The following is a 26,021-nucleotide window of genomic DNA, read 5'->3' as shown; positions in this document are numbered from 1 at the left end:
CCCCATTGGTTCCCACGTTGATTGGATAGAAATCAGAGTAACTCTGATGAACATCTTGCTGGGGTCATTTGACCCCAGTATTCTTTCCTGCCATGGCAGGGGGTCAGACTAGATGATCTGCTCAGGTCCCTTCCGACCCTACAAACTATGAAACTATGCTTATTTTACAATGAAGAATCATAAATTTTACTCTGGTAGCAATGCATACGGCGGAATTGCAAAACTAGTGAGGACACACTAACTGTGGTTCTGCTGTATGGCCCTTCACACCCAGGTTAGAGCAATGTTTCCCAAGCTTTTGATAGCTGGGGCACTTTTTTCTAGATTAAAATTGGCAGCACACTTCACCCCTGAAAGAGGGGATGGTGTATGCACATGTATTTCGGGATTTAGTGGTACCCAAACTTTTGGCCCCAGCTGATTAGTGCTAGCTTAGTCCATGGGCTGGATCTGGTCCTCAGGCCTGATCCCACCACACAGCACTCATGGGCCAGGGCTCAATCCAGACACATGGGACCTGGGCACCTGGAGCCTGATCCTTCCATGCAAGGCAGGCACACCTAAAGCCTAATCCTTCTGTATAGGGAGGCCCAATTGGGTCCTGATCCTGCCACACAGAGCTTGGAGATTTGGCGGAGTGAGAGCAGTGATAGTGTTAATTACCACCATTAAGTTTCCAGACCTGTGGAGAGCACCATGAGCTGGATGACATGGCTCTATAGGCCAGATCTGATATTGATAAAGTATCATTTTTTGTGGCACATCCTTTGAGAATCACTGGGTTACACAAACCTACATGTCAGTCACTTAAGTGAACTCTGCTGCGAACACCTACCCTTAGATTACCTGACATTTCTTGGGTGTAGTTCCCACCTGGAAATTAAGTGTATAATGGCAAGGTACACACTTTTATCCTATCTAATGCAACTATATAATTGATCTGAAAGAAAGTCTGCTGGCTCAGGACGTGAGCTGATCACTATCACGTGTGGTTAGGAAGATTCTCCCTGGAGCTTGGGCATGTGATTGCAGAGAACTTACTATAGGATTGCTTCCCCTCCTCTTTCTCCTCAAAACTGTCTACTATCACATCCTGTTGGGAAGGATACTTGGCTCAACAGACCATTAGTCTGAACCAGACTGCAGTTCCCAAAAAATCGGACCTAGCCAACATGCAGCAACACTTCGGAGAGCCACTGATTCAAAGTGCCACACTCATACACATGCACAGATACCTAGCCTACATGTAGGAATACCTTGCCCTCAATTTCTCTCACATCAGCAAGCTTAGTGTTGCATGCTGCTTAAAAGATTCCCAGTCAAGAGTTACATTTATTGAAAACCGTTTTTGGTGCAACAATATAACTGGCTGAATCTTTTAGCAAATGGCAGCATTGGTCAGTAAAACGCTCAGTGGTAATGAGCTTCAGAAAGAAATCACTGCATTCTCATTGTCTGAGACCAACCATGCTGGGAGACAAACCAATGCCAATATAAAATTTACCCCAGCTCAATTTACAAACACTTAGAACAGAGCTTTCAAAACCAGAGTATTTCTGGTCCTGCCATACCAGGAGTGCCAGCTAATAAAGGCAACATAAAAGTCAGGCCCGTAAATAGTTCAGGGAGCAATTCCATTGTTCCAGAACATGGAGGGAGAGTGGTGTGTGGTCATGCATATGGAGGGAAGGGATGTGTGGGAGTGGACTAGCCATAAGGTTAGATTACAGCTCATTATTATTGTTATCGATAATAAAGCCTGTCACAAGAGAGTGGAGCCATGCTGACCTTTTATAACTGGTACAAAAGCAGGAGAAGTGAACAATTTGTCTCCTAGCTACCTCCTTGAAGAATGTCATTAAGGAAAAAAGGAAGTATCACTATCCACTGGTTTGGCTGCAAAAGGAAAGACAAGTCAGAATCATTCAGAGGAGCCGCCTGTGGCTAGGCCTGCTGGAAGGCAGAATGTGTAGCAAGAGCAACACACAGCAGGCTTTGTGGGGACAGAGACTGCGCCTCCAGAGGTAATTGGCTCGTTCCAGCTTGGCAGAAGCTGATACAAGATAACTTAGTATTTCAGAATGGCAAGCGGTCTATTCACAAATGTACATGTTAACTTTTGCAGCCTGCCCCCTCACTCCTAAGCTCAACTCTGGGGTAGGAGGGCAGGGAAATGGCTTATGTGCCCATAATAGCTCTCGCCAGCTGGAGATCCTTCATGTTTGTGATGGGGTTGTTTGTTTGGGGGGGGAAGGGGGGTTGGAACACGCACACAAAAAAGAGTTGAACAAAAATGAAGGTTTCAGCACCACAGGGGCTTGGTTAAGTCAAGTTTGGTGTGGGAGGGGAACCAAGACTCATTCACAGAGCTTCTCTGTAGGGACCTGGCTCAGGCAGGGCCCTTCCAAGTTCCTCAGCACCTTCAAAAAAGGCTGCTCCTGGGGCAGTCCCCGCTGCAAAGCCCAAGCACCATGGAGAACAAACTGCTCTGTTCTGCAATGTGGTGGAGAGGCAGTGTTAAGAATGACAGGGATTAATTAATTCATCTTGTGTAAGTAGGGAGTAACTTAAGGGGAAGAGAAGTGGAGTGACTGAAGGAGGATGAGATTTCTGAGAGAAGGGCAAGATTATGACATTTATGAGCTAGAGCTAGAAAGATCCCAGTTTCCCCAGGGAAGTCTAATCATCCATACGAGACTGTGGCATGCCATACCATGCAGTAGAGGAGCAGGACCAGCAAAGATGATGTTTGCTGAGGTGAGAACTGACCCAACAGCATCAAGAGGTTGCTGAAACCATAGCTTTGCTGACAGAGCCCCCTCGTGGAGATGCAGCATGCAGCACCAGAATAGGTTTTTGTGCAGCCTTGGCAACATTGCCTCTGTGAGCAACAAACTAAGCCAGCAAAAGGTCTTTTCTATTAAGCACAGTTGCACCTAGATGGACAGTTTTTCTGGCAAAAGTACATCAGCTACAGGATGTGATCCCTTCAAGTCTCCAGCCAGCACTGCTAAGCCAGCAAGATTTATTTGCAGAACTTGCCTCAGAAGAACTACTTCCTGACATGCCAGAGTCAATTCCCCAGTTATAGGTGGGCCAGAGACACCAGTACTTCCTATATCCACTCCTGCAGCTGACTCCAGCTCTGAGGAGAGAGGTTCTCCATGTGTAGGTGGTTGGTTTGAGCCCACAGAAGGAAAGTCTAGTATGAGGGGCAAGCGTGCTGTTCACAAATGACCATTTGTTTTTGCAGTCTGTCTCCCCTCTGCTAAGCACAGCTTTTATAAGGGAAAAAGACTGTTGCTGACAATGGCTCTCAACAGCATGCAGGAAGCAACATTATTCTAATGACCCACATGCAGCCATGATATGCATATCTGTTGGCCAAACAACATAGTTCCAGGAAAAACCACACACTAGGAAAGACCCATGCCAGGATTACAGACTGGACCCTATTAAGTGCCCAATATAAAGGGCAGGGAGAAGCCTAAAGTTGCGATAGCAGGACATAAAGACTCAAGCACAACTTAATATATTTACAAGGTACCCAAGAACATCTTGTGGAAAGGCTGGAAAGCTAGGGAGACTAAGACAGTAACTTGTCTAGCCAAAGCTTTTGCTACTTGGCAAACCCAAACGATTAGTACTATTTTATCTTTGGATACTTCATTTTGTTTTAATTAAAAGTTTTAAAATAGCCAATTTTAGGAAGATAAGTGACAGTTCCATGTGGAACCAACACTTTGGTTGGTATGATATGTCACTCCTTCTTACCCCTTCACTCCTTTTTAGTGGCAAACACATGCAACAATCACCTCCCACCCATCTCCAGGTACAACACAAAATAAAAACTTTTAATAAACAAGCATGTATTATAGAAGAATTTGAATGACTGTTGATTGCCTTTTTCTGGGGGGGGGGGGGGGGGGGGGGGGGGGGGGGAGGAGGGAAGGGAGCGTGTCAGTGGATGTGGCTTCTTACTGTCCATAAGGTGCATCTCTACCCTGCCTTCTCTATAAAAGATAAATGTTAAAGTAAGATCTGATCTATCAGCATGAGACCAGTACCGACACAACTGAACTCTCAGGAATGTGGGTTGCCTCACATGCATGCATCCCTTCAAAAGACTAGTTTTAAGTAGCAACATAAACTCTTAACGTATAAGGACGATGGTAGCTATATCCTTGCACGTTCCCAAGTGAGTAACAGTGTAGAACAGATTGCTCCCATCTGAACCTCAACACCTCCCACGTAAAAGCTTAACTGTCATTGCACCTGGTGCTCAACTTGCTCTTGAACTTGGAAAACAAAAAAACAAAAACCTCCACCCCACTGTTGCTCTCAACCTTCACGTTCCCTCCCCTTCAGCTGCAGCAAAGGGCTGGAGGTTTTTGGCAAAAGGCCTAATCCCCTGATATGTTCAGGACCTAATTCCCACTGAAGTTAGTAAGAATTCAGCATGTTCGAGTCATCACAGGGCTGGGCCCAAACTGCCTGATGCAGCTGCAGCCCAGGCTGGTTCTCGTCATACAGGTCCTGCAACTTACAGTGCCTATCAGACTTGCTGGGACTGTTCATAAATGTATTTAGGGGAAAAGCTCGTGGCCAAGATAGCCCTAACATTATTACCATACTGTCATGTTAGCGTATCCAAGTATACATTATACCACCCTCAGATTTTTGCTTGGAAAAGCTTCCTCCTATTGCCAACACTTTTTCAGTTCCTCTGGTGGCAGCAGCAACAGAAGCACAAGCATGTGAAGGCTTCTAGGTGGCAGCTGGCACTCTAACTGGGTCATTGAAACCTGCTCAGAGCAAGTCAGCTCAACATGGCAGCAAAGAGTGCTCGTGCCATTCTGACAGAGCTCCTGTGAAGAGAAGGGGGGGAGGGCAGAGGGAGGGTACACAACTCAAAGGCAAAACTGTAGAAAACCCATTTGTTCAGTAGGACAACGCTGTCAAAACGAGAGAACAGCATGTCTGTAGCTGGGTCGACCATGCCTCATGTGGGCACTTGTTCCATCCCCGTAAACCTGCAGTTTGGCAGAACCAACAGAGGATAGACACAAGTACTGACTTACAGGCCAGTATCTAAGCCACCCTATAGCTAGGGCCCTACTTAAACCACGGTTTCACAATTTTCACAGAAACTGCAAAAAAAATGGTATCTCATGATTTTGCATTGAATCACCAGGAAGAAATAAAAGCTTACTAAAAATAAAATACTAGGTCCCCAGTGGCAGTCCTCATGGCTGCTGTAGCCTGGACTTGCAGCCCACAAGGGGTGCAGGGGGGAAGGGGGATTGCTGGCATGACGGGTAACAGCCAAGATGGTAGCCACCCCCCACCCCTCAGCAGTAATGGGCAGGCTTGCTACAAAAAGGCAAACAAGCCACAAGTTGTCCACAAAAATCCCTCTCTCGCCACAATTTAGGTAGGTCCCCACCTATAGCAACACTAGCACTCTTCCCCACAGCTACAGGAGCAAAAGTAACTTTGGGGCAGAATGACCACCTGAAAATTAACATCTCCTTCCCAAAATAGCCTATGAAGCCTTTAAGTGCAAGCCCCAAGACACTTGCTCTGTAAGAGCTCATGCAATTCTGTCCTTTTTCTGCTTCCCTGGCTCAGGTTTGAATGACTTCTGTGATGGCTTTGAATGGTTTTAGAAAAAAAAAAATCCCAATAATAATTGTACACCTGTGTTTTTAGGTCCCAGAGATACCAACCTACAGCAATAATGATGAAAGAGCTAGTTTGAGACTCCCACATGATGCTGCAGTAGTCAGCCAGCACAACACAGTGGCTAATGAATACCAGGAAAAAACAGCCTACATTTGGAATAACTAACCCAGACACTCACCAGGAGCACCTGAGCCTTTGAAATGAAGAGGGAACACTTTTGCTGCTTACACCACAATCTCCCTCCCTCCCAAAAGGAGCATTTGGGCTCGGTAGCTGTACCCCAGTAAAGGAAGAGAAACTCCACTAGCAGCACCTCTTCACCCTCTTCGCTTCTGTCTTTTGGGCACTGACATAAGTGGTACAATTGGGGCTGCCAGTAAGTGGCAACAACTGCGATAACATTTCTACAAACTCCTACAGAATCTTAAATTAAACCTCATTTATCTTGTTTTTGGATTTGCAGAGTTGTATCTTCTAGCTGCAGCTACTGTATTTGTTTCTAAGCTCCGTGGCTCCAGGTTCGCTGCATACTATGAAATTTGAATTAAAAATAAACATAAGCCCAAGTCTGCATTTCCATTAATCCTTTTTGCTGTCATGAGCAGAGCCAGACTATTATTTATAAGGGAGGGAACAAACAGCATGACCTAAGTATTTTAAGCTACCTTCAGACCACTGACCAAAAAAACCAAAACCAAAAACCACACATACACAAAAACATCTGGCTGTGGGAAAGAAATACTGGCCCAAAAATCCAGCGACTGACAATCCTGGAAGTCTTGGCTCCACCTAGTTGATTTCTAAGATTAGAACATGGAGGAAAAAGGAAAAAAGATGACACTTCAAAGAGGAAGAGCCCCCATGTTTCAGGTTTTATCTATTACATACCTGCCATTAAAAGGTACAAAGCCAACATTTTTAGGAATTTCTTAGGTCATTTGTGAATCATTCATTCCAACTTAAAGGACCACAGTCAAACTGAAGCCCAATCCATAAAAAGCAGACAATGAAAGCACCATGTGCCCTAAGCTTGTTTGTGGTTAATAACACTCAGCTATTTTTTCTATGCAGTGTTAGATTTCCACATGGCATTGCAATATAGTCAGCCAGAAAAAGAATATTCCCTCGCCATCCTCCTCCTCCCTCCCCCCTACTGCTGTTTTTTACCTTGCACACACACACATGCAGGAACCAACTACAGGAGACTCTCGCCTTTTATGGGGAATCTATTCTGGAGATCCCCGCAAATGGCAAAATCCACGAATACTGATGGGACTCCCTGTCAGGCTGGACAGCCGCCCCCTGCTCTCCCCGCCCCCACAAGAAGCTGAAAGCACAGGGCTCCCCCACAGCACATGGGGACCGACCATGGCTGCCTCCTGGAGAGAAGATGCCGACACCTCCCTCCCTGTCCCCATCCCTGGCGCTCGCTCTCTGCCCGCCTGGTTCTGCTCTGCTCTCCGCTCCGTTCTCCCCAGCTCTGCCCTCCCCAGTCACACGCAGCGCCCCACGCCTGCTTACGCAGAGGCAGGAGCTTGGTGCAGCGCCAGAGGGAGCCGCAGTGGCACTCACCCTGACTCACTCCGTTGGCAATGGCAAATACTTGAATCCACGAATAGCGGATCTGCAAATAGCAAGGGTTTCCTGTACAGCCAGATATTGGAAAGGGCTCATACACGCATGCAAAACCCTGTTGATGGGTGAGGCCTCGCAAGGACAGGCATACAGCAAAACGAATACCTTTGCAAACTTGTGGCCTGACTCTGGAGAGGAAGCGGCAAAGCCAGCTCTACAGAGTGCTGTCAAGTGCATTCAGCAGCCTTAGCAGATGAGCATTTTTCTTTTTGTCTAATTTGTTTCAGTCAGTCACTGCGAGTTGGAGGGTGAGAGAGACAAAGATGTTTTTAAGCAGAGGGTCCATCAGGATCTAGAACTACAGAACCACGGGCAGGGAAGCACAATCAGACTTCAGTGCCACGCATGGTTTAGTCCTGAAAAAAACAGTTAAATCAAATGTAGACTCTGGGCATTTGAAGGTGGCTTGCACCTGGAAGGTTTTGGGCTTGCCTTTCCTTTTGATAAGAGGCCAGCAGCTGCCCCTGAGATTTTCTTTGAGTAAGTCCTGGCTGTTCGCAGGGCAAATGCCAGGCTCTCCCTGCACTTTGTTGGGGAGAATTGAGGCTTTCCCAGGTTTCCTCAGGAGGAATATCCCAAGAGGCTGCACATAGTACTGCAGGGCTCTCTTCCCCCACCTAACTGCAAGAACAGCCAGCTCCCAGCACCACGCTCCTTGCTGACAGCCTGCCGGCAGGGGTGAACTCAAAACATGCTGCACGCACACCAAGTGGTTCAAGTTCTTAGTAACCGTGGCAACCAACACATCCCTCACCACCAGAGGCCTAGGCTGGCACAGAGCCCATGAAGAACGAGTCACCAGGCTTTTTACAGCAAAATGAGCACCCCTCAACTGTTCTGTATGTGGGCTGGCCAATTCTCCCTCCGCACAGCCCTCTGTGCGTTAGCACAACCATATACTGGTGCATGTGGTTGTGCACGCAGGAGTGTATGCATGCACTCCACCTACTGGTACTCCCTCATTCCCCACCCCCACCCTGCCCCGCAGCACAACTGGATAGGTGCCCAGGCCTTCCCAGAGCACCACTGCAGACAACGTTTGGGCAAGGGATAGCAGCAGTCACACAGACGGCTCTGCAAGGCGTGAAGTCAGTGTGGATGCAGCCCATTTGTGTAAACAAGCCAAGTGATTCCCCCAGGGCCCAGCTGTAAGAAGGTAGTGGTAGTGCACAAGCAGCCCTCTCTAGTGCACAGTCCCCTTCCCTACCAAGGTGTTATACCTCCCAGATGAGGGATCCCTCAGATGATAAAAACAGAGTTATCCAAAGTTCCTGACAGAGGCAAGCAGACAGTTATTTAAAATTGTATTTCTTCCTTCAATACTAAGCACAGATTCTGAGTGGGAAAAGAGGAGATAGAGGGTTACAATCACCGTTTTGCATCCTCGCTCTGCTTTGTATCCTAACTGACTCCTGAGCTGCTGGATCAAGCCAGCATTTGCTCATCTTCAAAACTAGCCCAGTCTCATTTTTAAAAGTTCAGCCTGGTGAAGTACTGGGACTAGGAAAGGCACTGCTGGCTTACGTAGCTCATCCCACTGGCCTGGCTTCATTCACTGTAAGATTTCTTCAAGCTACACCAAGGGTGCTCAGCCCCAAGGCTGTGGACCAGATCCAGCCCCAGGCACTGTTGTCATCTGGCTTCCTATGGATCCAAAAGTTTGGCAGCAGGGAAGCAGTAGCACCCGCTCTGGACTTGCCCCAGCAGAGCTGACCAGCTGCAGACCAGCCAGAAGCCACACTCACAGCCCTGACCCTGGCCTACCCTGTGCCTGCTTTGGACTCGCCCACCCACACTGAGCAGTGCAGCAGGGTAGAAGCTGCTGCTTGGAGTGGGAGAAAGCAGCCCCTCCCCCTCACCACTGCTGGGCGATTCTTACTGCAGACACCTGAAGCCTGCGCCTCGGCTGTCCAGTAGCTCCTCTGCATTGCCATTGCTGCCACACTGGCTGGCCGGGAGACAGCAGTGGCAGCAGTGGAGAGGAGCCACAGGACAGCCCAGGCATGGGCTCCAGGTGGCAGCAGCAAGAAGGGCCTAGCAGCAAGAAGGAGGAAGAGCCACTTTTCCCCTGCACCAAGCATCAGCTTCTGCATTGTTCAGTGTGGGTGTGCAACCAGAGCAGGCACGGGGTGGGGGTAGGGCTGGGTGTGTGGGTTCCAGCTGGTCTCCAGCCCAGGCACATCCAAAGTGGGTGCAGGGTGGGCTGGGTTTGGGACTGGGGCGGTGTGCCGTTGGCAGGGCAGAGCCACAGGGCACACAGGCTCCAGGCTGTTGCATTAGTATGGACACACTGCATTTAAGGCCATAAAAAACTAATCCAAACCCCTCAAATATCACAGATCCTAAGATTTCACTCCTGTACTGAGCCACTAACCTGTGCTTTAGCCCAACTCCTCAGGTGTTCATTCTTAAATGTAAATAATTTCAAGAAATGGAGAATCTATTACTTTTCCCTTGGTAGTTCATTCCACTGGCTAAACCATGACACTGTTCAATGCATGTGCCTTCTTTCTAAATTGAATCCATTTGGCTTCAGTTTCTAGATATTGCTCCTTGTTATACATTTCTTCTTTAGATTAAGACAGCCCTCTAGTACCCAGTGTTTCCTCCTCCTGAAGGTACTCCTCTACTAATCAAGTAATTTCTCAGGCCTTTTTGATAACTCTCACTGCAAGGCAATTTCTTCAATCCTTGAACCTGTGGCACTTTCCTGCCCCCCTTTCAATTTCTCATAGCTCCTGTAAAAGAGGGGACAGATCAAGTGTATGCAGCATGGCCACAACGCTGTTTTGGGAACTCAGGTGAGGCTGCTTCTCCACTTTGACCCCCAAATCCTTCTCAGATTAATTTCTCTCATGATACAGTCCCCGATTTGTAGGCTTGGTCTGCACCTCTTATTCCTTGATACATATTTACATTTGGCTGCCCTAAAAAAAAAAAGAGAGTCTTTAAATGTTATGAGGTTATCAAGCATTTCAGACTGCTCTCTCACTATTTGCTGTTCTGTCAATCGTCAATGCCAGGTACATTTTATTAGCCATAATTTAATATTAACCACCCCCCCATAATTAATGAAAAGATCAAGCTTATTCAGGCCTTGCAGAAGCCCAATGGCAACACCCACTTTAACTAAGGATTCTCATTGGTAATTACTGTAAGAATAGACAGACAGCCAGCTCTTAATACATTCTGCATGTGCGCTATACAGTACCAACTTTTTTATCCTGTTTAAATCAATGCCATGCAGTAATAAAAGCACATCCAGGACATTCTCCTTATGTCTACTGTAGTTACCTTTATCAACCAAATTTGCAAATCTCGAAGAACAAAATCAGTTGCTTGACAAGACATATTTTCCATAAATCCAGTGACTGGTGCTAATTATATTTCTATCCTTTCATTGTTCATTAACTGAAGCCTGTATGTTTTCCTACTGTTTTGCCTATGGTGGGTGCCAGGCTGACAATCTTATAATTACACTTGCTCTTATTTGTACATTGGCACAATTTTAACATTCCACCAGTCTTCTGCAATTTCTCTGCCGTTCTAAGATTTGTAGGAAGGAACAATAGTGGGCCAAAGATCTCCTAGCCAGCTCTTTCAGGACTCCTGAGTCCTAAAGTATCTGGGCCTACTGTTTTAAATGTGTTTATTGCTATTAGATGTTGTTTTAGCATCTTCTTGGGTGAGTAACTGGCTGAAGAGTTCTTTGCCATGCTCACGTGAAAAAGCACATTGGCCTGCTTCTTAAGTTTGGAACAGAAATATGTATTTCACCTTTCCTGAATTAAGAACAGTTTTGCCATCTCCATCTAATAGTGTTATTTCATTGCTAAGACTTTAAAATATAAAAGAAACTACTTTTCACTCTGATAGGAGCCACCCATTAATTCCACTCACCCCCCGCCCCCCAAATCTATTTTCCCTCCCAGGTTCCTACTCATAACTTCTAATTTGTATCAATTGCCACCACCTTTTATTCCTCCTCCCACCCATATACAAAGTGTGAAGAGAGAAAATTCCTAGATTTATGCTGCTCCAAAGATGCAAGGGTTAGAAGCAGTCAGTCATTCCTTTGGGGGTAATGAATATGCATATATCCTTTGCCTTGGCCGCTGGCACAATTTTTTATGGATGCTAAAATACACCTGTACCTACCTAGAATTCCTCATCCAAAATAAAATGCAAAATTGTCAAGTTACAAACTCAGATGCCTGTAAACATTTATCAGTTTACACAGTACCAAATAAAGGTCAATGTTTTCCAGGTGTAAACTTTTCCAAAGGTACACGTAAGGAGCAGCACTCTTCCCTCTGAGAAAGCTTGTATAATCCACAAATAGAAATAACACGTCCAATATCCAGCAAGCTGCAGTTGATCACCATCACCAGGAGAGGAAGAAGGAGTAACACTTCATCTGGAAATCTCAAGGCATCAACTTTTTACAAATGGACAAACTGAAAGATAGCAGTTAAGCGACTTTTGCAATAGTGAAGTCACAGGACAGAACTCAGGCCTTGCAGAATGCAGCCAGTCCTCTAAACTGTCTAAAGCAGTGGTCTCCAAACTTTTTTGGTCGTGTACCCATTAGTAAAAAATTTGAGTATGCACCCCCAATATATGTATATTTATTTATTTGACATATGGACTGAGTGAGGGCGCCAGCGTCAATCCGTATATTAAATATTAGTAGAGCTTAATTTCTTTTTTTTTTTTAGATAAAAAATAAATATAAAAACAGAAGTTTTAATATTTTCTTCCCACACCCTAATGGATCATCTTGCACACCCCTGGTGTACCCCACTCTGGAGACCACTGGTCTAGAGGAGCGCCTTTACCCAACTGCATGCTCAGCAAACAGCAGCCAGTTCTCAACTGCCTTGAGGTACGTCAGTCCTGCACATCCAAGGAAAACAGAGGTCAACCAATGTAGTCAAGACCTCTACTGAGGGCACCTGTGTCAGGGACTGAAGCAGCATCTTTCAAATTTCTTACTCCTGGTCCTGTGCTCAGGGCACAGCAGAGGACATCCCCACTACATCCCCCTTCCCCCTCAGAGCCACCTTATAAGAGTTGCTGTTTCAAAACTATAGTAAAATTTGACAGATTGTATTTTATTATGAAGCAAACTGGAACTAGGCTACTCTACCACTAGTTCAGCCCCAATTTAAGGGAATTTGAAAGCTCATTCCCAGCAAGTTCATTTTAGTTGCCCTCCCATGGGATTCTAAGGCACAGCTACTGTTCATGTTTAGGGTTTCAAATTATGGCCATGATTTTTGTTTTGTGTAGCTAGGGAGACAGGAGCGGGTCACTATTGAACTACCCCAGTTTCTACCCTCCCTTCCAACTGCTTTCCATTTTGGTCTCAGCTTTCTGCCAACTTCCAGAGCACTTACAACAAACAAAAAGATCATGGCAGCCTGCAGATAAAGATACAGTTCTTCAAACATGCATCTGAGAAGGGGGGGGGGGAAATCCTTCAGCCTCTTTTCCACGCCCCTCCATCTCCACCCCTCATGGATTGAGGGATCTGAGCAGCTGCCCAGCAAGGAACAGAACACTGTACAAGACACTTTTCCCTAAACTCCCAAATTTGTTTCCAAATATGACAACCCCTCTCTGCTGAAAGAGGCATTTTCACATTCTCAAAAATCACTTAAGAATGGGGGGGGGGGGGTGTCAGAATTTAAAGACTTACATTTTGCCTCAGACAGGTTCTGATTAGGTGACCAGACCAGCATGCCAAGGTTCTCCCTCTCTTGACAACGTCTTGCAAGTTTGGCTTAAGAGAAAACAGAGATACAGCAAGTTAAAACCAAAATCAAGTTGTCTTTCCAGTAAGCACTGAAGCAAAAATCAAGCCACACAGAGCAGCTGCAAGGTTAAACCCTCCTTTTAGACCCAAGGCCTCTGGTTGTTTCTTCTATACACCACCCTTAATACAATGTGACAGATGCAGTATATTTGCCCTCTTTCATGCAGGAAGTGTCCTGTAAAAAGGCATATGTTAGGCCTAAATTAAAAGTTAATTAACGTTTCTACTTCAGCATGCTCAATTATGCCTCTTCGACCTTGTGGTTAAATGAAGGGAAGGAGCAATCACTGGGCAGCAAGGCTAGGAGCTCCTCAATGCCCTGGGAGCTTCCCTGTGGGACTGGGTCACGACATCATTGCAGGCTGTGCGCCTGCTGAACCCTCTGGGATTTGCTGCAAGATTCACTGTCTCACACCTGCCTTCCTTTGCAGCAGAGGATTTCTGCACCTTGCAGCACAGAGTCCAACCTCAGTAACACCAGCTTGCCAAGGCCAGAATCTGGCCCCTCTATTTGTCCAATTATCCTACACTAAGTAAGCATTCTGCATCACCGCCCCCACCCTTGTGAAACAAGTCCGTGCTCAACCATTTTAAGGAACTGCTCTTGCATACCATAAAAATTTTTAACTAAAGAACTGCAGCTTCACGTGGCTTTGAAGCGTTTTCCATCAAGTTATGCTCGCCAATACTAAGATAAGCTTGTGTACAATGAATTCCAGAGAGCCTGCTGTTTTTTTAGCCAAGTGCAATTCAGATATTGCAAAAGCATTTCCAGAACTAAACATACTAAGAAGGGGAGGGCAAGATGAGGCAGAGAAACCTGGGTTTGTTGAGTCAGCATAGAGTTAGATCCATTACCAGGACCAGCAGCGCTACACTATAAGAAACTTGCATATCTTGTTACCAATGGGCTTTAGCAGTTCTACTTCTACTACACCACCTTTACAGAGAATTGAAAGTTCAACACATTTATGAATCATGCCAGTGTAATATGCCCTAACCCAAACCATTTACAAATAAGACACAGCCTGCAACAACACAATAGAATGAGTCAGGAAAAGAGGTCAGGGATGAGAAGCTACAGTGAAGAAAGCACCCTTCCAAGAGCACTAAGCACATGAAATCAAGTGTGCATCTGGTTTTGCGCATCATTTCGTGCACAAACGACAATTTAACTGGTACCAAAAAACTTTCTTGGCTGCAGGCCAGGAAGGGTCCTCCAGTTGTCAGGCGGGATCAAAACCTTTGGCAAAGCACACTATGAACTTCAGTATTTTGACCCATTGCCAACTATATTCATTCATTCATTCATTCCACTGCCTCTGTTTAACTTGATATGAGATGACGAACCCAACGTATGCTCTCAGTAACGTTAAATTTAAAACCCATTAGCACTATTTTAAAAACAGCAGGTTATGAGTTATGAGCCATTCATTTTATGTGACAGACACTGATTATTTGCACTTCCAAGCATCTGGAAGCATTAGTCTGTGGCATCTCTAAACCTTACCAGACTAACATGAAGAAGTTTTTCTTTCACTAGGTTTTGCCATGAAAAATGTTGAGGAATTAAGCCAAATCTCCTTTACACTATCTAGCTCTTTAGGAAATGGGTAACAGCATAATTCCAGCAACATTCAATACTGTGCATGCTTGAAACCTATGTCTGTGTGAGCAATGTGCTTTTTCAATGCTTTCTAGGCAGAAAATAGGGGAGTAAGAAGAAAAGACAGCATCTTCTGCAGGAGAACGATGGGGGGAAGAGAATGGTAATTATATATAGATGTAAAAACATCCGAATTTAGAATTACAAGAGCTAAGCTTTAAACAAAAACAAGACAAAGCAAATAATCTTGCCATCTTGAAATATTTGAGATTGAGAACTAGTGTGAAAACTGTAAATCAAAATTAGGGAGCTAAAATGAGTATGAGACTACCCTAAAAATCACTGGTTCATAGAAGTGCTCCATTCTACTATGCATTTCCTTACCCAGGCTCTCCCCTCCACAATCACCACCTCCCTTACAGGCCAGTTTCACAATATTTATGTACACACAAATAGCCACCCTAATCTTGTAGAACGGCATCACCCTTTCAGACAACTGCTACGAAAGTCACCAAGCTGTTGATCATCCCTATAAAACAGTGGCCCCACATTGCACCTCTGACAACCTACAAAAGCCAGCACAGAAAGAAGGTACACAATTTCCTCATACCAGTTACAGCCCTGCCAATCTGCTTCCACTAATCCCTAGATTTTGCAATACAGGTGTACTCAGTTTTATGCATCTGCAAGGCAGCCAGCAAAGGGCTGAAATTCAAGCCTGAGGAACACATATAGTGGCATATTCTCCTAGGCCTTCCTGGTGTCCACTTAAAGCACTCACAGACATTGATAGCAAGAGGCATTAACTTGGTCCCTCACATATGTACAGAAGTTGCTTTTTTTTTTGCCATTTAAAGCATTTTATTGCTATGACATAACAGAAGTGTATGGCTATGGCTTTACAGCACTTTAAAAATGGGTATAGCACTTTAAAATTAACCCTTCTTAAATGAGGTGTTAAATTTCAAAGCACTATATTTTACAACACTTCAGCAACCTACAGTGCTTTAAATAACTTCTGTACACTGGTCAAATTTCTGACCAGCAGAGAAGTGTTACAGAGTGCCTCCTGGCCTGGAAAGCACAAGGAGGCTCAGAGACCTTCCCCAGTCCCCCGCCCCATCGAGCAACCACTGCACTTCTGTCAAGTTTAAGAGTGCTGCAACTTTATAGTACTATAAAAAGTGCTCTAAATTACAGCACTGTAAACAGCACATGTAACATGCACTCCTGTACAGACCCCTAATCCGACAGCTTGTCCAACCAGGCCAGGGAATTGCAGCCAGTTACTCTTGGATTGAGCCTAGTAACCATTAACTAACTACAGCATCTTCCAGAAAGGTGTCTGCGGACATTATGAAACAGAAAAGCCACCACTCCCTGGGGAGTTTAACCTTGCTTCTCCCTTAATCATTCATATCACCTACTACCAGTTCCAGTGGGAGCCATATTCCAACGGTGTCATGGAGGTGACACCCATCTTAACTTTGCAGTTCTTAACCTTGCAAAGGTTAGGAATTTAGCCACTCTCCATAACCTTGAAAGGCATGAGCCACCCCTAGGCAATTTCAACTCCTCATTAAATGTTTTTGGACAGCTCAAGGCTCCTACACTGGCTCCCTGGCAAGGATTAACCCAGCTACAAAACGTACAAGCTGTATGTTACCAATTTCAAGGACCTGTATCATTAGTTTGCCTATCCCCGCTGGTTAAACACAGCCTGGCTTTTGTCCCATGGCCTTTCTTTCCATGGAAATGAGAGCAGCAGCACAAGGTCAGGGAACTGGGGAGTGAATAGAGGACAAGGCCTAGTATGGAGCTAGTGGGGACAGAGATGAAGCCTCTTTCAAATGGAATCACAGAAAATGAAGGTTGGAAGGGACCTCAGAAGGTCACCTAGTCCAACCACTTACCCAACGGAAGACCATCCCCAACTAAATTATCCCAGCCAAGGCTTTGCCTAGTCAGGTCTTAAAAACCTCCAAGGCTTGAGATTCCACAACCCCTGGGGGTAACCTGTTCCAATGTTTTGCTCCCCTCCTCATGAGAAAGTTTTTTCCTAATATCCAACTTAAACTCCCCTTGTTGCAATTTGAGACTATTGCTCCTTGTTTTGTCATCTGACACCACTAAAAACAGTTTAGCTCCATCCTCTTTGAACCACCCTTCAGGTAGTTGAAGACTGCTATCAAATCCCCCCTCAGTCTTCTTCTGTCTAAATAAGCCCAGGTCCCTCAGCCTCTCCTCACAAGTCAGGTTCCCCAGCTCCCTAACCATTTTCAATGCACTCTTCTGGGCTCTCTCCAATACATCTACATCCCTTCTGCAGTGAGGAGGCCCAAACATCCCTCACTACACACCTCTGCCCATGAATGGCTGGTGCCTCCCAAGACTGGGGGGGAGGGGGAGGAGGGAGGCACTATTTGTAGTTGGTGGCAAGCAGGGACCATCCACAGATGCCAACAGTAGTGTCAGCAGTGGGGGGGGGGGGGAAGGCAGGAGGCAACCACCCACAAGTCTGCGGTGGCCAATCTCATGCCCCCCTATGCCTCAGCCATTTCCATTCCTCCTCCCCTGCTCTCTGGCATCAGCCACCCCATTCCCTCAATCAAGCCCACTATCCAGCCATTCCATGCCAGTCTCCTCCTTAACCATTCACTTCCTGCCCTGTTAAGCTTGGGGGCAAAGGGGGGGAATAAGTTGGTGAGCTACAAAGAACATATGCATCACCTAAAGGCTGGAGAATGGCAATGCAGAATCCTTAATCCAAATCCATGCCCAGCCTAGAAGAAGGTGCTCCATACATGCCTCTGTGGCATAAAAGGCACAGTCAGAGGTGAGCAGCAGCCCATACCCTCAGCAGAACAAGACGATCCTAGGAGAGGGAACATATCTGTGACAGGTGCACTGCTCCATCTATCCCAGAAGTTGTTCTTGTGGGCAGGGGCTCTCATAACTAAGAAGTACGTGCCTCGGTCCCATTCCAGTACACATTAAAGGCATCTCTCCTCACTGCCTGGCCAGGACACGGCAGGAGAAACTGGGCATGTGGGGCTGGCATCCCCCTCCCCAGCAAATGTCACAGGAGCAGCTGAAAGGACTTGCCTATATTGGGGAAAAGCAAGCAGCTCTGCTACTGGGAGGTGGCAGAAGGCACTGGAGGGGATGCAGACAGACTTTGACCTAGAGGGGCTCTGCCACAGCTGCTGAACTCCCAGCATAACTGATGCATCTCAAAGTCACAGCTTCTGTATTGTGGTGCCATTTGCCATGGGCAGATGAAAAATTACCTAGAAGGAGTGCAACACAACACCTCCCTTCCCCCCCAGTCTGAGGGAACAGACATGGCTGGAGCCCCGACAGGGCAGGGGCACTGGACAGCTGGGCAGACAGCAGGTATGTGAGGGTGGAGATCCACCTGCCACAGTCCCCAGCTGACCCCTGCAAGCACGGGGAAGCCCCAGAGCAGTTCCTACTTGGCTCTGGCCAGGGGCTGTGGGGAGCCAGACTCAGCCATGGGCAGAGGCAACAACATGCAGGTTCCTCCTCCAGTGCCTGTTTCCCTGCCTGCCCTCACCCTCTGGCCAGAAGCAGGTGCTTAAAGGCGGAATCTGAATGGCAGCACCACTGTCTCCAGCTGAGCCTGGCTCCCTACACTGCCACTCCTTGTAGCCGGTGCAGAACAGGAGTGGCTCTGGGGCTCCCCCATGCCTGTCAGATGGGGGCAGCAGTAGCAGGGAGGTGGGGGCAGGTTCATCCTTCCAGCACCTGCTCCTGGCCAGGACATGGCAGAAGGGAGCAGGTGCAGTTAGAGGAAACCCAAGAACTGCCACCACTGTCCCAAAAAAAACCTGGCAGCCTGTGGCTGGAGCAGGGTAGGAGCACTCACAGATTTCATGGACATTAGGGCTGGAAGGGAACTCAGAAGATCGAGTTCAGCTCCCTGCCCCAAGGACAGGAAGTCAGCTGGGGTCACAGAAACTCTGCAAAATAAACATCCCTTTTCTTCTTAAAGGTGTTCAGAGTAGGTGCTTGAACCACCTCCGATGGCAGACTATTCCAGACCTTGAGGGCTCAGACAGTAAAGAAATTCTTCTTTATGATCAGCCTGAAATGGTCTTGCAGGAATTTATAACCGTTCGACCTCATCATCCCTTGGGGTGCTCTGGTGAACGCCTCTGATAAATTTATAGGTGGCCATCAGGTCCCCCCTGAGTCTGCACTTTTCCAGGCTGAAGAGCCCAATAGCTCTCAGCCTGTAGTCGTAAGGTCTCTTTTCCTGACCTCTGATCATGCGTGTGGCTCTTCTCTGGACTCTCTCAAGCTTCTCCACATCCCTTTTGAATTGTGGAGCCCAAAACTGGACGCAGTACTCCAGCTGCAGCCTCACCAAGGCTGAGTACAACAGGAGAATGACTCTGGGGCTCCCCTGCATGCAGGGGCAGAGGAAACCAGGGTGGGACTGCATCACTACACAAACCCCCACCCTCTGCCCATCCTCAGTCTCCCCCTGCCAAACAGTACACTGCCACCTGCCTCCAAGGTGAGATACATCACTGCAGCACACCAGCCTCACCCCTCCATGCTGTCGCTTGCACAAAGCAATTGAAAAGTGTATGATGCTCATTTGCATTTTGCTGTTGCTTCTCCTGTTCTCTCCCCGTCTGTTCCTACTTCAAGTGCTGTGCACCTCGTCTTCCTCTCCCCGCAACCTCACCCTTAATGCCATGCATGTTCAGCATACAAAGCAGCAGCACAAGCTGAAGGCACAAACTAGAAGCCCACACAACAGCTTCAGCCTCTTTGGCTGGGTAAAACACAGTTCCCTAAAGCAGGCTTGTGCAAGATCACTTTAAGGGAAGTGCAAGATGAAGGTTCCCAGCAGAAGCTTCAGGGGTGCTAAGCTGACCTTAAATCCCAAATGGGCCAAGTCAGTCCTTGAATGCCTGTCCCTCCCCTGCTGCAAAGGTTACAACGAAGCCCACAGGAATACAAACATCATTTGGTACAATTTTTGTTTTTATGCCAACAAGCTACAGAAAGATGCCACCCCTTTTCTCCTTATCATTTTAATTCTTTGGGGCCAATCCTCCCCAGCCCCAGACTGGAGTAGCCAAGGTCAGTACAGAAGGTCCCAAGATGGGGAAGATCAGTAATTTCTCCAACCCAAAGCCTTATCAGATCCTATCCCAAGGGTGGGCAAAATGGGGCCCACGGGCCATTCTATCCAGCCCACAGGGGCTCTAAAATTTTAGAAAATTAATATTTTTCTTCCCCTGGCTGCCCGTCACGCAGCCCCCAATGTCTTGCCAAAACTCAGTAAGCGGCCCTCCGCACAAAATAATTGCCCACTCTGTCCTATTCATAGGATTCAACTCATGTGTCTGAATAGCAGGAAATGGGAGGGGAGGAAGGGGCGAAGAGCAGAGAACAGACAGATGAACAGCCAACTACTCTGCTAACCATGCCATACTCACACTAGATTAAAATGAACTCCTTAAAATAAAATAAACAAAACGTTCCACACACATGCACCCACCTACCCGGAAACAGAGGTTTTCCCCCGTCGTACCCACTAAGATCCAGGTCTAGGACCTTCTGCAGATAGTGGAGAACCAAACTTCTGCCTTGAAGGAATTTTCACCCTACGAGGTTCCACACCAACAGTGTCAGAGTCTTTTCTGATTCAAAGTCAGTAAGAATTACACCACTTCAGCGACAGCTGGATCAAAGCCCTAACCTAAAAATCGAAATCCACAGTTCTCACAGCCCCCTGGCAGATATACAAGTAAAGATCCAACAGGATCTGCTGTAGGATACCCACAATCATGCTTCCTGCCATGCCACATGTGAACTTCTTCCTCATCAGATCCCATGACATTTTATTGCTGGTGCAGGGAGAACCTGGGATCTAATCTTGGACTCCCCCTGCACCATAGCAAGTTCCTGCAGCTGGGAGCCCTGTCAGCTGATGGGGCTTTAGCCACAGGGACTCACCCTGCAGCTGGAAGCAGTCTGACTCCATGTTCAATTCATGGTGCGCTAGGATTAATGGCATGCATTTTTTGTGGAATATCTTTGTGGCTTATTCCTTGTTTTATCATAACATCATTAATTGTACTGATATATGGCAAGGTAACTTAAGATGCATTAACCAGTTAATTACATCTTAAGTGCAACAGGTGCCAGGGACCACAGTTTCTGCAAACTCCCCAGCACCTAAAACAGCCTCACCATGATGCATCTATACACAGACCTTTTACATACATCCGAACAAAATACTAGTTGTGATGGTACTAGAATCAGGTCTCTGCAACAACAGAGATCGAGTTTTAAAGCAAATTCTAATCCCTGCAACTACATTGGAGTTAGACTGTGCTCAGTGATGGCAGACGACAAAACAAGGAGCAATGGTCTCAAGTTGCAGCAAGGGAGGTCTAGGGCAGATATCAGGAAGAATTCTCTCACTAGGAGGGTAGTAAAACACTGGAACAGGCTGCCCAGAGAGGTGGTGGAAGTTTGGAGGTTCCCAAGACCCAGCTAAGACAAAGCTTTGGCTGGAATGATCTATTTGGGCCTGGTCCTGCTTTGGACAAGGGGTTGGACTAGATGTCCTCCTGAGGTCCCTTCCAACCCTAGCTTACCATTATGAGTCTACATCTAGGTTGACATCACCTGACTCAAAAGAAGTTGATGGATAGATCTATGGTACAGTTTTCTCCAAGGCTGAGAAAGATGCAATGTTTGTGAGCGCTCAGCAAGCAGCCTAAATGCACCAGCCAAGGGTCACTGTGGGTGACGCTCCCACAGTCCATGGGTAGAACTTCCATCCATGTCCCTGCTCTTCCCTTCTAGAACAAAGTAATGGAGAAACTCCACTAACTCAATCAACTCCTCTAATCTTTTACTTGAATCTCTCAAGTGTTCAAACCACCCAAAGGTGATCCCAGCCCATGTAACCACCACAGAAGGGAAAAACCTGCTGCGAGGATAGCTGTCCAGTTTACCCAGTGGCATTGATGCCTACACAGTCAGATAGATTGCAGATTGGCTGAAGGGTCATACTCAGAGGGTGGTGGTGGACAGGTCATAGTCGACCTGGGGAGAAGTAGGCAGTGGAGTCCCTCAGGGCTCTGTCCTTGGGCCTGTGCTGTTCAACTTCTTTATCAGCGATTTGGATGATGGGGTGAAAAGCAACCTGGACAATGGGGTGAAAAGCAACCTGTTTAAATTTGCTGATGATGCCAATATTTGGGGTGAGGTGAGCACGCTAGTAGGGAGGGAAAGACTGCAGCAAGACCTGGATAGGTTACAGGGGTGGGCTAGCAAAAACAGGATGCATCTCAATACTGACAAGTGCAGGGTGCTGCACTTGGGCAGCAGTAACCAGCAGCATGCTCATAAGATGGGAAACTCCCTTCTTGAGAGCATGAAGGCAGAAAGGGATCTTGGAGTCATTACTGACTCCAAGATGAACATGGGCTGACAGGTGCATCTCAAGCAGGGCCAAGGAGGCCCACCTCTATGCAACACTGGTCAGGCCACAGCTGGAGTACTGTCTCCAGTTCCGTGCACCCCATTTCAGGAGGGATGTGGACAACATTGAGAGGGTCCAGAGGAGGGCCACCCGCCTGATCCGGGGACTAAAGGGCAGACCCTACGAGGAGAGACTGCAGGACCTGACCCTGTTCAGCCTTCACAGGAGAAGGCTGAGGGGGGACCTGGTAACTGTCTATAAACTCACTAGCGGGGACCAGAAGGGTTTGGCAGAGACCTTGTTTCCCCGAGCGCCCCCTGGCAGAACAAGGAATAACAGCTACAAGTTGTTGGAGAGTAGGTTTAGATTAGACATCCGTAAGAACTACTTCACTGTCAGGGCGGCTAGGATCTGGAACTAACTTCCAAGGGATGTGGTGCTGGCTCCTACCCTGTGGGTCTTTAAGAGGTGGCTTGATTTAAGCCCAGGCAAAGGGTCGGACTTGAAGATCTACAAGGTCCCTTCCTACCCAACTTCTATGATTACGAGTTTCCCTCAATTTATGCTGGGGTGGACAATTATTTCAGGTGGAGGACCGATTACTGAGTTTTGCCAAGCCATCAAGGGCGACATGACAGGTAGCCAAGGGCAAATAAATATTAATTTTCTAAAATTTTCAGGAGCCCAGCAGGCTGGATAGCATGGCCTAGCAGGCCACATCCGACCCACAGGCCGCATTTTGCCTACCCCTGCTTTATGCTGTACGTGCATTCCTGAAAAAAGGCGCATAACTCGAAGTTGCATAAAGGAAACCCACTTTAAACGTAACAAATAGGGACACTTCCAACAACCTGGACTGTACTGATCCCCAGACCCATTTCTACCACTTTTACAAGGCAATTTTAGTACAGTACTCACCAACAGCAGACAGTACATACAAGCACAGGGCACTATCATAATGGGGATGGCAACTACAGAAACACACAATCGCAGACAATGAGCGAGGAACACAGATCCACATAGGACACTATATTTTAGTGTCGGTCACTCCCACAAAGCAGCAGACTGCGGGCTTCCACCACAATGATCACATAAAAGAGTGAGTTTGCCTCATATATAATGATTTTTTGGTATAAAAAGGGTCATTGCATAAGAGTGAATTTGAACATACAGAACCCACATAAAGCGAGGGAAACCTGTACTCAAAAGCACCATGCTGCCTGCCTAAATAATGAAGTCTGCAGGTAGCAAACTTCACTGATCCCTAAAGCACAAGGAACTCCACAGCTACCCTTGTAACAGCTTCTAGTAAGATACAAGGACCAGAAAAGGTTTCCAGTGCCACCTCTGTGAAATGTAAGTAACTTTTAATGATGCTCAGCCTTTTTTTATTATTGGTTAAAAAAGTTAAATCTTCTAGCTATGGACAGTGAGATTCCCAACCACAGAAATCAGCAGCACCATTTTCTGACCCTCTTTCATATCTGGTATTATTGCACATTTCACAATTTTATTATAGACATGGGACTGCAAAAATTTACAGGAGCAAAAATTAATGAATAATAAAACAGGTGTCAAATAGCACTTTAGTCATTTTAGCAAAGTACCCAAAGTTTAATTACTTCCATAAAGCAAGACAAATAGGGCTCAGTTCCCAAATCTGCATTTTCTGTGTTTATGAATTCCCTACATTTCTGAGTGGGCTAATGCTCCTCAGGTGCCTATGGTCACGAAACAGGATAAAAAGAATTTTGGCTTCCATAATTTTCTTTGGGGAAATTTTTTTTTAAAAAGACTTAAAGGTTCATTGACAAAGTGCTTACTGCATATCCATCAACCATCCCTGATGTGATGCAAGAGAATTCAAATCAACCAAAAGGATTTAAGGTAGAAGTGTCCTGTGCCTCCCAATCCCATTCTCTTTTCCAGGTGCTAGAAGGCAACTGTGGGCCAGTAACCTAAAGACACTAGAAGAAGTGCTTAGCTACACATCTCTGCTTCCTTTAATAAACAATTATCCTTGGTCAGCAGATTATGCTTCTTGCACCCCTTTTCACTTGTGTTACAGCAGACTGCCTAAACAGAACTACTGTTGTGGCAAAATACTTTCTGTACATACTGTAGTAATGTGAAATGTAGCAAAACATTTCAACTGAACACCTGTAAATCAGGTGAATTTTTAATTAAAAGTTATAAATTAAGCAGCGGGTAGCTCTTCCTATACATAACTGTACCTGATTGACACTATAATCTATATGCAAATAAAGTTCTGAGGGTACTTCTGTATTCACCCATGGGGAAAAAAAACAACTGTTTATACTTTTATACATACAAGCAGCACTAAAAATGCAAAACAAAAGTATCTTAAACCATAAAATAACTGAAGAGGTGGTGCTGCAAAACACAGAGGCTGATGTGAAAAATCATTATGGTGGTGTGAAGAATATTGCTTTAAAATTACTGAGTTAAAGATTAATCATCCTGCACTGATTACAAAGGTCATTTTGCATTGCTAAAATGATCAACATTAGAGAGACAAAAAAAGCACTGCAATACATTTGCCTATTTTTAAGACTGAAATAATTCAACCCACACGTAGTCTGAAACTCATGTTTTGGATGCCTGAATTATTTGATACAAGATGCTTTTCAGCTAGATAGCTGGTCATAAAGCAAGAACTGTGGCCTAGATTAGCTCATAGTCAAATTCTGATTATACACACTCTACATTCCCTGAAGGAGGAACAAGTATTTCAGGCCTTGCCTTGGTTTTTTTTTCCTTTTATTGTGCAAGTCTACTCATTCTTTCCTGCAAGCAGGTGGCACCAACGTGCAACCAGTGCTGAGGTCTAATCAGCTATAAATGAATGGCCGTCATGTGTGTTTAAGCTGGCCCCTCTGTTTTTAAAAAAAACAAAACAAAACACACACCCAAAGCTCTGGCTGTACTTCTGCCATAAAGTCTCTGCAAGGCATCCCTGTGCTCAGTTCAGGACCAGGCAATATGTTACCCCAGCACCACCGTAGTGAATGTTAGCACCCACAGGAAGATTCATGCTTTATTTTCAACAGCAGTGCTAAAACCATTTGCCAGGCTCTGGTTGTTACTTGGGGATTTTTTGTTTTTGTGCGTGATTTTAAGATTAAGATGACAGTATGCATTTCCATTCCAAAGAGGGATTAGTAGCTGTCCCCGTTCATTTGTTACACATCCCATCACACTTGCGTACAAGGCTCCAACACACCGCTTTGAGTACTGCGATACACACAGCCCATCCAAACAGCCTTCATCCCTCTGTGTGCAACACCAGGCTCCTGCATCCAGAGGGGATCCTCCACCAAGCACCGCACCCCAGACCTTGGAGGCCCCAGGCCCGCATTCACTTCACAGCACCACAGACTTGAGGAGCAACCTCGAGTCTTGCTTACAAAAAACAAACAAAATGCAGTCCTGCAGGAATCCTGCACATACCATGTCCACTTAATACTACTACAAGATGCATGGCAGGCAAGTCCTTTCTGCTCCAGCCAGTGCTGCACCATACTCACTGCAATTTTGCCGAGCTGTTCAGTAAGCCCATTTAGGATACATTAGCAGTTTCAGGGAATATTGAAGCCAGGCAACAAACTGAAAAATGTCAGGAGACTGACAAACTGTTGGCTCAGTTCTCTTAACCCCTTCTCCACACAACCAGAGGCACTTCTTCCTGCTTCTTTAAAAAGGTTTGCATGTGTAAGTGGCCTAGAAACTACAGATTTAGGGATCAACCCTGTAGGCAGCTTAGTCATGTGAGCAAGTCC

At 46.2% G+C, this 26,021-nt stretch overlaps 1 protein-coding gene across 1 annotated transcript in view; it reads right to left on the bottom strand.

The window, feature by feature from the left end:
* Positions 1 to 26,021, bottom strand: part of RCOR1 (REST corepressor 1) — a 108,048-nt gene that overhangs the window by 40,308 nt on the left and 41,719 nt on the right. The window contains exon 3 of the mRNA XM_090034065.1: positions 13,022 to 13,105. Coding sequence (XP_089890191.1) covers positions 13,022 to 13,105 — 84 coding nt within the window. The remainder of the gene's footprint in view (positions 1 to 13,021; positions 13,106 to 26,021) is intronic.

Source organism: Crocodylus siamensis, chromosome 2 (genome assembly GCF_052110815.1).
Source record: "Crocodylus siamensis isolate JL-2025a chromosome 2, ASM5211081v1, whole genome shotgun sequence".
Lineage (NCBI taxonomy): Eukaryota > Metazoa > Chordata > Crocodylia > Crocodylidae > Crocodylus > Crocodylus siamensis.
The sequence above is the reverse complement of the archived record's forward strand: the minus strand, read 5'-3'. Positions and strand labels throughout refer to the sequence as shown.